The sequence below is a fragment of the Bactrocera dorsalis genome, chromosome 2 (assembly GCF_023373825.1).
Source record: "Bactrocera dorsalis isolate Fly_Bdor chromosome 2, ASM2337382v1, whole genome shotgun sequence".
Classification (NCBI taxonomy): Eukaryota; Metazoa; Arthropoda; class Insecta; order Diptera; family Tephritidae; genus Bactrocera; species Bactrocera dorsalis.
In genome coordinates this window covers 48,175,846-48,191,956 of record NC_064304.1, presented here as the reverse complement: position 1 = coordinate 48,191,956, position 16,111 = coordinate 48,175,846, and the positions used below count along the sequence as shown (strand labels likewise).

At 35.0% G+C, this 16,111-nt stretch overlaps 1 protein-coding gene and 1 long non-coding RNA gene across 2 annotated transcripts; one reads left to right on the top strand and one right to left on the bottom strand.

The window, feature by feature from the left end:
• Window positions 1-493: 493 nt before the first annotated feature.
• On the bottom strand, window positions 494-7,870 carry LOC105221926 (uncharacterized). The gene is made up of 2 exons (XM_011199072.4): window positions 6,952-7,870; window positions 494-2,006 (listed from the first exon to the last, which is right to left on the bottom strand). Exons 1-2 carry the CDS (start codon window positions 7,571-7,573, stop codon window positions 1,534-1,536), a joined length of 1,095 nt encoding a protein of 364 aa, XP_011197374.2. The 5' UTR covers window positions 7,574-7,870; the 3' UTR covers window positions 494-1,533.
• A 2,470-nt stretch (window positions 7,871-10,340) lies between these two features.
• LOC125776198 (uncharacterized) lies at window positions 10,341-12,616 on the top strand. The gene is made up of 2 exons (XR_007421489.1): window positions 10,341-10,632; window positions 10,769-12,616. It is a non-coding gene; the product is annotated as an uncharacterized LOC125776198 (long non-coding RNA).
• Window positions 12,617-16,111: the final 3,495 nt, after the last annotated feature.

Here is a 16,111-nt window from a genome sequence, read left to right as displayed (position 1 = left end):
ATCGCTTCCGGGTTGGTGGTTGCGGCATTCTTCCACTTGATTATGCTGGGGAAATCAGCAGTAGGCCTCAGAGTTGGTTCCGCCTGTCATCATGTAGTTGGTGTGGAAGTTTCTTCAGGTGAACCTGCAATATGCAAAGGCGGCATTCGCTAACCTATTGCTCCATCTAATCTGCCAGAGGTTACTCTGCTACTCGAAAATGGGGCGCCGTTTGTCCAAGTAGAGGTTAAGAAAAATCATTAAAGCATTTCCTCTAAGAAGCAGAGCAAACAAAAAGGATACATCATTGACATAATGAAGGCTCAGAATGAAAGCCGAACACCCCGGTACTGAGAGACGTACACGAGTTACTGAAGTCAATGGGTTGAAGAAAACGCTGAGGTATTTTATTTTATATTGCAATTCATTTAATATAACTATGTATAAAAATGCAGTAAACAATTGGTTTTTACGTACTATATTATAAATAAAATACGTGTATAATTTTTATTTGTGGTTTTGTGTGTTTTTTATAATTTTATTTTCTGAATGCATAGCACTAGAAAAACTTAAACAAATGTTAAGGCTTAAAAACTACAAATATTAATAAATAAATAAGTTAGCAAAGGAAAATTAATGAATGTAATTAAAAAGGAAAACAAGTAATGGTGTTTCATTTGCAATGAATTTTCACTTAAGAATTCGATTGGTGTCCCATATTGTATGTGAAATTAATGAAAAATGGCATGTCAATGTGCTAGGAAATGAGGAATTTAGAGTTAACGCACATGTACGCATGCGTATGGTCGTTTCTGTGTGTTTGCGAATAAGGAAGTACACCTAGAATAATAGAAACTAAAACACTACCGGTAATTGAAAAATAACTGTAACAAAGAGCTACATAGAGTAAGCGCAATTGAGTGGTAAAGAGGAAAAGTAAAATAGCGAGTTCACCAAAGTTCACAGCTAATAGAGATAGTAGAAGAAGAAGAAGAAAAAATATACTGTAGTTCATTAAAGAAAAGCGCTGACTTGATTGCAGTTCGTTGCAATGAATCCATACTAATAACTGTAGTTTATATTATAGCAAACAACAACAAAAATTATTATGGAAAATATTTACTAGAAGAAACATTGACTCTGCAGTTGGCGAACTTATAGAAACAGCGTGAAATGTGGAAAGGCGCCAATGTCTCACTGAAGCTAGAAGAGGATTGGAAAGAGAATATGTTGAAAGAGCTGAAGATACGAAACAGTAGTAGAAATTCTAATTACAAAATGCTGCACAACAAATGTGTAGCTATCTTTGTTGCCAATTTGGCGGCTGATGATTTGTGTTCAGAAGCTACACATCATCTATGAGATGATGAATGATGAGTGAATGCATCAATTTTCATGCCTTTCAGTGTTTATAATAGATACATATGTATATGTATGTATGTATATTCTTGCATTATATTATTGCACTTCGATTGTATTACAGTTATTGGTTATTCTTATTGGTGTCGATAACTCTTCATCACTTCCACCACTACTACTTCTGCTGGCTACTGTTTATGACTTTTGTACTTGCTGCTGCTGCTGTTGCAGCGATAACGGTTGTTGCTGCTGTTTTTGCTGTTGCTGGTGCTGCTCCTGCTGTTGTGGTTGTTGAAAGTTTTGTTGTTGTACTAACTTCTGCTTCGAATACACACCAGATGGCTGTCTGTGAGTATAACCACGATAAGCCAATTCGTGCGCCTCATTTAGTGAACGTCGATCATAACCACCGCCACCGCCGGAAGACCAGCCGCCACCACCGCCGCCACCGGACGACCAACCATTACCGCCACCATTGCCGCCGCCTCGCCCGGACATTAGTTTCTTTATACCCATCATGCCCGCCAACAATAGGGCAATCTTGGAGACAATCAGCGCCTTTCCGGCCATCATGTAAAGCATACCCATTGCAACCGGCAGCATACCGATCATTTTCATGGCCATGCCCATCATCATCATGCTCATCATTTTCTTCATTTTACCACGACCTGTATGAGGAAGAAAAAAGAAAAGACAAATTTTAGGAAATAATACTCTATTATCCTGGGGAAATTAAATTTGGAAAGTGAGAGTCTGCATAATTTGGCAGTCGCTATCAAGATATTAGCTATTAGTATGCTATCAGTTGCGAAAAATGTACAAGAAAAAAATTTCTAAGACAACCATTAGTAACATAGCCTGTCTCTATACTGTTTGATTTCATTGATTAATTGCTTTTGACGTACGCATAGGCACCTGGCAACTCGTTTACCCAACAGCGGATAACTAACTGCTATTTTTGAGGAATTGTAAAAAGAAAAAGCATAGCTAATGGGTTATCATAACATTTAAATTGCTATTTTAAGTCATCAATTCACATTTATGCTCATTTTTTAATTCACTTGCTGCCGCTGACCACTCTTCCAATTAGGAGATATGACTCTGAATGGGACTCATCGGGCATAACATGAATGCGCAGGATTTCACTCGTATTCATCATCATTTGTCAGCGACCATAAATTTTCTAATATTTTCTGAAGTTTGACATTTGGGTGTGGGACTGTACACCATTTTGCCTCTAACTTTTCTTATTTTGATTGCCATGTTTGCAGTGCAGTAAAAAATTATGGCCTTGATCAGTAAGGAAAATATAAGGCAACTTAAACAAGTTTTACTATGAATGAGTCTACTCACTGTCAAATATAAAAGTTAATTTAAATTTCTGTAAATTCTACCGTGTTTTTGTGCAAACATATTTTATACTTAGAACCAAACTGATACAGTACATGGCGCTTTCGGTATTTGACGAATTTATACTGGTAAACTGAAGGCAACAATTACTAAGAATTTTGTATAAATTTTCAAAATTCAGGTAACAATTTTAGAATCTTATGTAATTCTTCTAGCTTTAATTACAGAGCATTATAGAGATTAAAAACTCTCTGAATTGTATAAAAACAATATGGGTTTGTGAAACACTTCATATTTTTTACGACTAACGACTTTAGAATAACTTTCCTCAGCCAAATGACTTTGAATTATTATTTTAAAACATAACATTTCCAGACCCAGGTTGTTTTATAAATTAGAATCATACAAGTCTCAATGCATATTGAGCTAAAGAGTAGATAACTGTTTCATAGGTTTCGGCAAGAGATGTAACCAAAGTTAGAAACATTATCACTATGACAATAAAGCCATATTTATAAATTAATAAGACATGAAAAAACATATTAAGTTTTAATATTATGGTTTTTATCCGATAAGAAGATAAGCTATGGAGGTGATACCTAACTTAGTTACCAGGATAACAAGTTTAAGAAATTTACAGCCTTATTCATAATACAAAATGGGAAACAGATAAGAAAAGAATTCTATTATTATTAGTATACATTGTATAAAATTAATTTGAAAGGAATTTAAAAAAAAATAAAAGGGAAACGAAGCTGACTTCGGTTCTGATCGAATGAGGAATTTCATGAAAATAATTTTTGTACGGAAGATATGTCGCCCTAATACAATTCGATATGGTTTGCCAAGGAGGCGAAACCGTAAAAAATATTTTTTATCTTTAATGAAATAATATATTTGTACGGTCTCCTCTGTTACCTAATAGTTTAGGTATATAATATTATCTATAATAATGTAATAATTGGGGCACTCACAACGTGTCATAAAGCATCGTAAAATCATAAAATCATAAATTTGTATACTAGTTTAAAAAATTTGTTGTCGGATTGCTTACTAAAAAAACTTTACGCAAAGACAACTCTGAACGCTATGTTTTCGGATCGTTATAACTTATAACTTTATGAGACTATGTGAAACCCCTAAATAATATAAGTACAAATTTGTGCCATTAATCAAAACATTGCTGGGGGGTATTAAAATTTAAAAAATCAAAGGCGAAAATGGGATTTAAGGCCCTAAACTTTAAGTTCGCGGGTGGAAATCTTAAATTGATTTGGTCGTGTAGATATAACATATACCTACACGTGTGAGTTACAAGCTTTTTGAATTCCACCCATAATATACAATATTTTGGATTAAAAGGAAAACCGGCTACGTCACCTAAAGCTTGTTTCTAAAAATTAATGAAGTAGATTTCACCCACAATTAATGTGAAAGTTATTTGCCAACTATTTCCGTTGACCTTAAAAGTGGATCAAAGCATAATCCAAAAAAGAATATATTCGTACAACGGCAAATACACACCATTGTTTAAAGTTATTGTACATAATGTAAATATCTAAGTAAGTCTGAATAAATAAAAGGTAATGGAGTTTAGTCGCGTCATCTTATTCCATATTTACTCACCCGCCTTGCGATTCGATAATTATGTGCGATAGGTATGAATCTAATTATCTCATAATATGAACTACACTCATATTTTACAGCTGCTTGTGAAAATGGCACATTCTTGCAGAGCAAAAATGCTAAACATGCATGCGATACACGGTAAAAATATCAAATAAACATGAAAGAGAACTGCATTGATTGTTATGAGTCGAATTAGTAACTATAAACTCTGGCATTATGAAGGCGATTATTATGTATTCAGTAAATATTAGGATTGCAGAATTTTTTTTGTCTGTACTGTACTACACGTTTAGAAAAGCTGAGTGATCCATGTGGAGAGTTGTTGCTGACAAAGTTTTCTGGTCAGTACATTGCTTCGCTTTGCGTCAGACATTTGTTTGGTAGATGTACGATTTTGTATGACAACGTTCACATAAAAAGTTTTGGACGCAAACCCAAGCAAAATGATGTGCAAGTTTCATCTTTTTACGCCTTTCCAAGCAAAAGTTGTAATTTTTTTCGTTGTTCCAGTATGAACTGTCACGCAAAGCGAGTTTATTTGCTGCTTGGAGTCCTGCAGGAGTTTCACAATATTTTGACAATATTTTGAAAGAGCATAGACAAAAGGCACAGCATTCTATAAAAGTAAATTTTATTTCTTCTGTGAAGAAGATGTCACTTTATCAAAAACTTATGAAATAGTATAGTTTTCACGTCCACGTCCTTTCAATGGATGCCATGCCGTTTAATGTAACCGCAAACTTATATTTCTGTAATTGATTCCTCGATGAATAAACTTATATAATGGTTCAGCTTTTATTTAGAAATTTATTTTTTTTTTCATTTAAATAAGGTTTTCTTATCTAAATGTCCAAAAACTTGTATGAAATACATACCGGTTTGTTTAGTTTGTGGCGATTTTATAATTGGAGGATTCATATATACATAAGTTATAACGAACCGAAACATAGCTTTTGGTAATTTAACGGTTAAAAATTTGTAAACTAATGCAATTTAGTTAAACGGCATTGATTAAAGACACTGATAAAATATTATTTCCAATTTAATGCCGGAAGACTTAACTAATGCTTAAATCTTTTACGGAGAGTTTTAATGTGTTATTTTTGGTGGAGGATTCTACAAGGTTGATGCTTTAAGGATGTTCTACTTATCAGAAAAAATTGTAGATTTGGCATAGACTACTAATGGATTACCCATGTCGGGATATAAATTCTCGTATTTCGAAGTGTAGTTTACGGGGTTGTTGCGGTCCCCATTAAAAGTCTAAAACTTCAAAAAAGTATTTCATAAACACAGTAAAGTATTAGTTTATAGTTTCTTGGAAAACTCGAAAATAAGAATTGCCATCTGATTGGGGTATCACTATTTTTAAACAGCAAATATGAAAACGACTTTTCAATAAATGGTTAAAAGACCTAAGAATAATAAAAAATTTATTTTATAAATTCAGGGAGAAATTGTAGTTCAAAGGCGTAACAGTTGGTACCGGAAAAATATGTCAATATGTTAATTATAACAGATTGCGAAAAGTGAGGTATTAAAATCTCTTACAGGTAAAGATTTCAAAATACAAATACAATTTTCTCCATAACCTTCAATTTTATAATAAGTATATAACAAATAGTCATTCAATTATTGATCGCTTATTGCACCTACGAGCAGTATAAAATTTACTCCAGAAAGGAATCACAGTACGTTATATACTTAAATGAGCAATATTGTTTTCAGTGTAGCTAAGAAAGGTCTTGCGAAAATTGTGTAGACGTCGTAACCTATTTTATTATTCATATAAAGTTTGTGTGCTCGAGTTGGTTTTGTGGCTGATGCTACCCGATGACTAATTAAGATGGGAGTGTAATAGAATACTCGAAAATTCACCGTTCTAGCTCCTACTCGTATGCTCTCTGTTGTTGTGAAAATGGGCATACAAACCGCTGAAGTGTGGAAAATTTGTGTTGAGTAATGAGTAATTGAATTGGAATGCATAACTTCTCATACAATTAGAAGATTCATATACAATCTAAAGGTTGAAATAAATGGTGGATGTAGGCACAGGAGCAAAAATTTGGAGTCCATATTTAATCTAAATTAATATTATGTATGACCATTAGTGACTTATATTCAATTATGTTTTGATCAATAATGTTGTGCAGAATGAAATTCAGGAAAATCATCCCTTAAATTGAGGTTTCATGAGGAATATATATATTATAATTAGTGTGATTACCATTTTGCTGTACTTTTCTTAAAAAGGAAAAAAGGACTCATTTATTGAGAAAGTTAATAGGCACGACAAAGAAATCCGATAATTATTTGGTCCGTTGCTTTTCACATGAAACATTGTATACTTAAATTTAAAGATCCTATGGTTTCATGTGCCGATGGCTTAAAACGCAGTTTAGTAAACTATTTCTTACATATGTATATGTAGAATATAAAACAATGTTGACTGAAATCTTCAGAACACTTAATTTACGGTGGCTTAATCCATCGGATATTCTTTGTGGTTGGGAAACTGTTATTTTGGAAAATTTCTATTTTGTTTTGCTTACTCTTAACCAAAGAATATAATTTTTTTTAGTAGGAGCACATTTCATTAGAAAGAGCATCCAGACTTTTCGTTGATGCACTTACCTTCTTCAAGACCACGCCCTATTTCTTCAGCTGTCAATTTTGGAAAATTCACTTGCAGTGTATGTCCGTTGAAGAAATAGCTCAATCTTTCAATAAGCATATTTGTCAGTTTTGTGTCGCGATCCTCGCTGGAGCGCGATAAGGATGGCTCCAACTCGTTCTCGCTATAGAGCGGTTGAAGTGGTAGCGGTGTTTCGGCTACAGCACTATTCGGCAAACGCACCAATTTAATGCCTTCCGCCACGGTGATCGCGTCAATGTGCGATATGCGGTCGATAAAGGAAATCGCCTTCTTTTTCAGGCATGGCACGAAACCGCCAATTGAGTGACTGCACTCGTCGTAGATGCGTAGAACGGTGCGCGTGCCGGCATTTGTGTTACTCCCGGGCGCGACAGAAGGAGCTGATAAGGTTGATGTGGATGCGGCTACAGAAGATTTACTTGCAGACACAACTGATAGTGCTGCTGCTGATCCTTGTTGTGTGTAAGGAAGGTTGGTGAGATTTTCTGTGCCGGCGTTGCAAGTATGCCAAAGATGGCAAATGCATAGCGCGAACACGTAATTCCAGCAGATGGCGCGATATTTTAGTTTCGCAGGTAAAAAAGTCTTTTTAAACAACATTTTGGGCACTGGATTGATTATTCTTTTAATTTTTTGGTATTTTATTATTTTGTTTTGCACGATTTTAAGTGTGTCTTCACTATTTTGTGTGTTTCAACCACTCTTTTTTACACTTTTCTTCAGTATCCTTGCTTATCATGCACACGCATACACAATCGCACCGCAATTCAACCAAAACGGCTATTGGCTTTTGGTCGCGTTTGACTACACTTCATGTAACGTTAGGCACTTTTGTTGTTACCTTTTGTAACTGATTAACCGACTGAAGCGGCTTCTGGCAGTCTTCAAAACACACTGATGCCACGGTAAGGCGCGCTCTATTCTTTTATAGACACCTCTTTTATTCGCATTAAAAGCCAGCAAAGAAATTACTTGCTGCTTTTCTTTTGATTTTCACATTTCTTTGCATTTTCATTGCGGCCACGGCCACCACTGACTTGCCGCTTAGTTGATGTTTTTGTTGCGAAGCTACTTCTTAGTCAAAAGCAACATTGGTGTAGCATGTGCTAAGCAACTTTTGTCTGCAACAATGTTGCTAAGAAACTTTTAAACTATAAATTTGGCAAACAACTCGAAAAGTGTTTGGCTTTGTGTAAATATTTTGGTTTGTTTGCGCTCTAGGTTCATTTCACTTCCTGTCACTTTCATTATTGGTCAATTCCCGCTATTTATTTCATTCTGCTTGCCCATACAATTTTCTAAGTTCGTATTATTCATGCAACAATTTGCAAAACTCATTTGACTTCTATGTATGCTCCCACATTCCTGCATTTGTGCTGAGGGTTAAACCCATTTGGCAATCTTTGACACTAATACGTTAGTTGTCATCGTATACAGACGACATCAATTTTGTAGGTACTCCACAAAATCCATTTAAGATTGTGGTCGTGGCTTTGTTTACATCAACTGTTTATCTGTTTGTTTTTCTTTTAGATTGGCTCTCTACACCAGTTTTTTGATTTAAGGCAAATCTGCAGCAACTGGATTTGATCAACATTGACTGCGTCTGCTTGCTGACAACCAAAGAGTTGACATTGATGAAAAGTACAAGTACGTAAGTAGTAGTCTACATGTGCAGTAATTTAGTTTCTCAAAACAATAGATACTCTCGCAATTTCTATGCATTGCAGGTATGTGAGTCATTTTGGATATCTGACGCGTTTTTTTATAAAAGAAAAATATTTCGTATGAAATTATTTGTACCTTTTGAAGCCAAGTTATCAACTGATTGAGCCAAGAGATGAGCTTAGTCTAAGTCTGCAGTAGCAGTCACCAAGATTTGCGAAATATTTTAAAACAAGCGTTTTGGTAGAAATCAATATATTTGGGTAGTGGGGTCTAGCGAACATATGAAAGGATTTTATCCACTTTAAGTACCAAACCTAAGAATGTGATTTGTTAATTATACCCACATATCTAGTTTCATCAATATATTCCAGATTTTACATGCCAACTATTTGATCACATACATTTTCAAAAATGTTCTATTTTGTTCTTTTTTGTTTAAATGGCAGTTAGTAAGTGCGAAATTACCGAAAATATCAATTAGTAGTCTTTGCGAAGTAAAGGGATATTTGCCGCCGTAATATTGCTTTGTGATTCAAGTTTTTCTTTTGATTCTTTAGTTAATAGTTTATTAAAACGTGAGTATTTTTGACGTGAAACGTCTTTAAAATCGCGCCGTAACATACGAGTACCAAGTTTAAAAAGTGGACCGTAACGAAAAGGTCTATATCATCGTACCTTAATAATTAAAAAAACTATTAGTCTTAGAAACAAAAATGTGGTGTGAATTTCGCTTATATAGTCAGCCCGTTGTTCTGACATTGAGTTCGTGGCGGAGTCGAGCGGGGCGGCGGGGGAGTCAAATTGCGTTAACTGTGCGCTCTCGCTTGTTTCTATTCAGTGTTACTCGTCACTCCGACTTTAGAGCGCGGTCATTCTTTCGTGTGTTTGTCAGGTTTATTTAAACCGCTTGATTTATACAAAAATAAGTGTAATTTGGACAGTATTTATATTTAAAATAACCTGAAAGTGATAATAAATATATAAACTTTTGCAATGTCGGCCTCAGCTCGTGCAAGAGCCAGCTGGAAATATAAATTACGGCTATCGTTACAAAGAGGGGGCTATGGGCCACGCATAGGTACCCCAATGTCCGGCGCCGAGCGAGCGAGACGGTTTCGGGAACGTCGCAAAGCTGCTGCCGCCGACCTCGCGAGTACCTCTACCACTGGAATACCTATACTTATGGACGTAACGAATGAACAGACGATATACATATCTATTGAATCTGCCACGGAACTGAGAGATGTCAATATCAGTAGAAGTAAAGCAATGCAAAATCATTGGCGTTCAGCGGATAAACGCTTCAAAACGGTATTTGAAGCCAATCCGTTTGGTTTATTTTGCAGCGTTTGTGATCGACTTTGGTTCGAAAGAGAAACATCGCAACATTTCTTTCCTTCAAAAAAATTACCCGATGAAAATGTGACGGAATTTCGCTTATGCAGTACCTGTAGTAAATCGATAGATGCCAATAAAATCCCAACGCTGCGCGCTCAAACGGTTTTCATTATCCTCCGGTTACCATTTATGTAAATTCGTCGATTACGCTACGAAGGTAACTATGGTATAGTGGCCAGGTAATCAATGCAGCAATTACCGAGGCGGATAGACGACGATTTTGCTTTTAATGTCAACATAAAAAAGAAACTTATTCATAAATCGAATTACTTGAGAGGTTTCGTATGTAGATTAGTTATTAACCCTTTCATGTCATTTGTTGCTTATAGGCAACATTGCATATTTCTGTCGATAACTTCTCGAAATATCAATATTTTTACAATTTGTTTATTTTCGTCTCTAACGGATATCTGTGAGCACTAGTTTGCGAAGTTTCATGACGATAGCTTAACAGGTGTTCATTTGATAACTAGCTAAAGTTGCGTAAAAGCTTGTGAAAAAGAAAGTGACAAAAATAAGCTTTGAAAAAGTTAAATAAAAAGTAAACTGACTGCCATTTCTTTATACAAAGTGGTTTATTTTATAAATAACAAGTAAGAAAATGAAATAAAATTTACAGAACAAAATTGTGTGTAATATTGTGATTCCAGGAATTTTTTTAAACACAATGTTGCTTATAAGCAACATTTGTCCAAAGTAACATTTTTTTTTTCTTTTAAATTCTTTTAGATATACAGAGGTCTTACAGAATCAGAAATAAATAAAATTATCAATTTTGACTGGAATAATTCTGAAGATGAGAATGAAGAAGAAGAAGAGGAAGAGAATTTGGAGAGAATTATTGAAGAAACAATTGAAGAGGGGAAAAAAAGGGAGAAAACGTGGAAATGAATTTGTTAAATGAAATCATTGAAGGCGGTGGAAATGCTGATGAAGTTGAAAAAGAAGTGCTCACAGAAAAAATTGTCAGTGAAACGTATGAGAAAGTAAACCTGGATAGTTTGAGATGGAGGTCAGCATGCCTACAAGAAGTCAAAGATCCTATAAACTACTTCAATGGTTTCTTCGATGATGAGATCATAACGAAGATTTGTACCGAAACAAATCTTTATTCTATGCAAACGAATGGCGTAGAGCTTCATTGTGCACCTTTCGAAATCAGACGATTTATTGGCGTACTTCTTTATTTGGGCGTGATACAAGTTCCAAATATGTGAATGGCTTGGACGCCAAACCTCAAATTATCAGCTGTTGCGGATTCTTTATCCAGAACACGGTTTGAGAAAATCAAAGGAGCCTCTCACCTAAATGATAGCAGCCGCAACCAGGATCACCCGATTACGACAAGCTATATAAAATACGTCCATTATTGGCCAAACTGAAGGAGAAATGCAACAAATTACAGCAGGAAGAACATCAGAGCATAGATGAACAGATGATAAAATTTAAGGAACGTCACAGTCTAAAGCAATACTTACCCATGAAACCCAATAAATGGGGTTTTAAAATGTTTACAAGAGCTGGAGTTTCAGGCATCGTATACGATTTTGCTCTCTATGTTGGAGATGGAACATGTCCATCTTTTGGATTGGGTATTTCGTCAGATATTGTGTTGTATTTGGCTAGTTGTGCCTAGAGACAAAAATTATAAGTTATTTTTCGATAATTGGTTTTCTTCCATAAGCCTGATGATTGCACTCAAAGAACGAGGTATTTTAGCAGCAGCAACAATACGAGGCAATCGGATTAAAAACTGTAGCCTTATGAATGAAAATGACCTCTTGAAAAAAGGTCGGGGATCATACGACTTCAAGTATGAAGCTGTACATAATTTAGCTGCCTGTCGCTGGTACGATAACAAAGGTGTGCAACTTTTGTCAAATTATATAGCTGAAAATCCGGTTTCACAATGCAGACGCTGGTGTCGTAAACAAAAAAAGTACATACATAGTTAGATGTACCTAGACCGGCTGTTGTTGAATGTTATAACAAGCACATGGGAGGTGTAGACTTGACTGACATGTTGTTAGACTTATATAAAATCAACCACCGTTCTAAGAAATGGTATATGCGCATAGTTTACTGGTGCATCAGCACAGTGGTAGTCAATAGCTGGTTGCTGTATAGACGAGACCTAAAAAATCAAGTCACACGAACGAAATATATGACATTGCTGGATTTTCAATTATCCATAGCAAACCAGCTTCTTCACGCGTCTAATATTACGTCAATAAACCCATGTAAAAGAGGTCGTCCATCGGAAATACCTGAAAGAATGGAACCAGGTTCATCTTCACCAGCGTCGCCGGTACCATCTAACGTGTCAGAAATTTCAATGAGCTCTTCGTCGTCAAAGCGATCATACATAAGTGAACCCCCAAAGTCGATTCGCCTTGATCAAACCGGTCATTGGATTGAATGGGGAGGAAAAGGAAGGTGTAGATTATGCCAGACTGGTATTCCAAAATCTAAATGCTCAAAATGTAAGGTGCACTTATGCTGTAACCCACAGAAAAACTGTTTTGTCTCATATCACATATAAAATGTATGAAAAGTAATACAAAAAAATGAAAACTATCAATATTTGTATGTGTTTGATTGTATACTACCATGGCTCAATGTTGCTTATAAGCAACATCTTATAACTCAAAAATCAGAAGAGATACAGGTTTGAAATTGATATCGTTTCATATTCAAGGCTCAAATAGTATCCCCATATACTCAAAATATTTTTAAATAGGCCCAGTTTAATTATGACATGAAAGGGTTAAGGCCTGGTGGCGTTATTTGGTAAACCAACCGCTGTACAAACACTATGACGTAAAGATCCCCTGGAGTGTGTTTAACAAAGATATGGATGACTATATCGGGCTCGAATTTCAGATTGAGTCTGTCGACCCCAACTTGCCCCAGAATCTGAAATCCTGCTGGCTCGACAACATCCTTTCCTATGGAATGAGGAACAATGTTTGAATATTGCTCCGAGACAGAACTCATCTCCGATCCACATAATCTATGATGTCTTACTTAAAATCTCCACCTCATTATGATACTATTTTTCATTAGATCCTTCCATTTTACAATAGAAAAAATTACATCAATGTATGTATATATCGAAATAAAAGCAAGCTATAATATTACTTATAATGTCTCATCTAAAAATTGTCGATATTGAGCTTTCCCCATATACCCGTTGTGATCTTATTTGATAGTGTGGGTGACTTTATATCAGAAAAAAGTAAGTATATTGTTTGACGATAACAAATGTGATATTTCAATGACCATGTTATTTTACATATTATATAATAGGAATGATGTTACTAACAACCGTTGGGTGAACCAAACTTACTATAATTTATTCCATGTTCTTAATTCATTGATCTCGAGGTTTTTTTGAATTTCTGATCAGAAATGTTTGATTGATAAATGTTATGGCAACTCTGTCCCGTTCTGTTCAATTATATACTATCGAGCCGGTATTGAAAAGGGTGGTTACTAAAGTTTCATTTTCATTCAAACGTTATTTCATTGTTAGACCAAAGATGCTTATCCTATACAACATGTTGCCAGTGCGTTAAGAAAAGACAAAATATACAATATTTTTGTATCATATAATATTATATGAGCTAAGAGAGAGGCATATATTTATATAAAGTGTGTCTTCAAAGCTATTTTCACTTTCACAGCCTTTTTTAGTTGCTTTCAATTGTACGGTGGCGTCCACTAGGGCACGACAAAGGTCAAACATTCAACAACGTAGCAAATCCCACAGTGTACAAGCCAGAAACTGGTGGAACAATGATTAACGTACTTTCCTCTACAGTTAAACAAGCGCTGGCCTAAGTATGGTGAGCTTTGTTTTTAAGTATGACAGGTGTTTGTACTGCTTCACCAGGTTTTGGTAACTGCTTACTTTATTTAATTTTTAGTTTTAATTTTCACTTTTTGTCGTGGTCCTTTGCGGCTTATTAGCGGCTCTTTCACATAATGTCTTTCATTTTGTAAAGTAAATTATGGTTATCAGTGATTATATGTACATATATTCGAATAATTATGTACCTATGTATGTATGCATGTACAAAGAGGCGAGTGTAATCAGATTCACGTCGTGTTGATCGTTACTGAAGCGGAAAGCTTTTTGCACCCATAACACTGGCAACAACTTGCTAAAGCCTAGGGTTTGCTAGCAGTACACATGTTAAAGTTAAGTTCATTGTCTTCATTTACAGATTCGATTTCTAGTTAACATTAATTGACACGCTACATTTAAACAATGATATATGTGTTTCAAACGAGTTATCAGTAATTAAATTTTACTGAAACTTTTACAAGTTTATCAGTTTAATGTGCAGTAATTCGCTTCTACACAAACTCATTAAAAAGCTTTTTAAAACATAACTACAGATGATTGAAAACCACTCTTAAGATCAAACTCAGCTTTCCAAAGTGGTGGCACGTGCTTCTAATCAAATGTTCATAATATCATAACAGTATACTATATTAATGCGCGCCATGCAATAAGGTTTCATCTCAAATTCTGGCCAATCATTTGAATCCAAAATCGAGTTTGTTAGGGAATCTTATTACATTAACACTATACAAAACAGCGAATGATTGTCACGTCAAAGATTTTGTAAACCCGCCGAGAAGTTTGTAATCAAGAAGAAAAGTCAGAGGCCCTATAAATATCAGCGTGACGAGTTGAGTCGATTTAGCTAGTCTCCCAGTTTTTGAGATAGTGCTTTGAAATTTTGCACACATTTTTTGCTCACCAAGAATTCATTTCATTTTAAAAGATATCTTCCAAAATGCTTTTTTTATTATTATTGTTCAAGGCAACGGTACAATCTTCGGACAAATCATTCAGATCGATATGCTTTAGCATATAGCTGCAGTACACACAAATGGATAAAAATCAACTTCTTGCTTTGTTTTTCTAAAAGGCTTTTAGCTTCGCCGCAATCACAGTTAGCGTTTTTCATGAGTATATAATGCTTTTTATTATTCAAGATTTTTTTATATTTGTTATTGTATTATATTATATAAATTTAGTTTAAAAGATTTCTTCTTACGGTCCGATAAGTACTAAACCTATAAAAAACGAATATTTATAATTTCATTTCAATATTTCATAATCTTGGAACTTGCCAGGATCAAAGACGGGGAAATGCATAAGTTTTGTTAGCCTTAGGGGTCTAGAGCAAGTTTCCACCCGGTTTTTATCTATTTTAGATACAAATTAGATACATCGCCGATAGCTTAGTATGTATGAAGATAACTGGAAGTTCGAAAATTTATTTTGGGTGTATGGGGCCAAGGGAAGTATTGACCAGATTCAACTCTTTTTGACATAAAATTATTATTAAATTAATTAATTATTATCAAACGAACAATTTCTCGAATTTCAGTAAGAAATCTCACAGACTGATTATTTGATATTTTCGGCTAAAATCGGATATGTAGGGGCTTGATCAGCTATTCTTACAATTTTTATACTATATTGGATTTATTTCCCCTAAATAGGGCCATGCTACGCCCATCGTCCAATTTTGATGCCGGCTCTTATAAAACACTTTTGTATCATTCTGGGTTTAAAATTAATGTAACTGGTTATTTGTTAATGATTTATCGCGATTTTAGTACTTTTAACAAACCGTTATATGGGATTATCATCCGATTTCTTTTATTTTCATACTGTCAGTAGGGCTTCTTTTAAGGTTTATTCCAATTGGGCTATTATAGCTGTAATGGTTTAGGAAATATGTACATTAAACGTATTAGAGGGCGAGGCCACGCCCATTTTTTTCAAAATTTATGTTATTGCAATTTCCCTGGGCCAAGCTACAGTATTGTATCTTAATGTACAAATATTATATTTAGTTATAGCTTTTTATATGTTTTCGAGTAATGGCGTTTTGTGGGCGCGGCAGTGGTCCGATTAACCCCTCTACAAACTCGTCCTTACTGTTTTATCAGGGAATATGTTTACCAAGTTCATTAAGATATCTCAATTTATTCTTAAGTTATCGTTTGCACGGACACACTGACGGGCGGACAGAAAGACAGTCACTG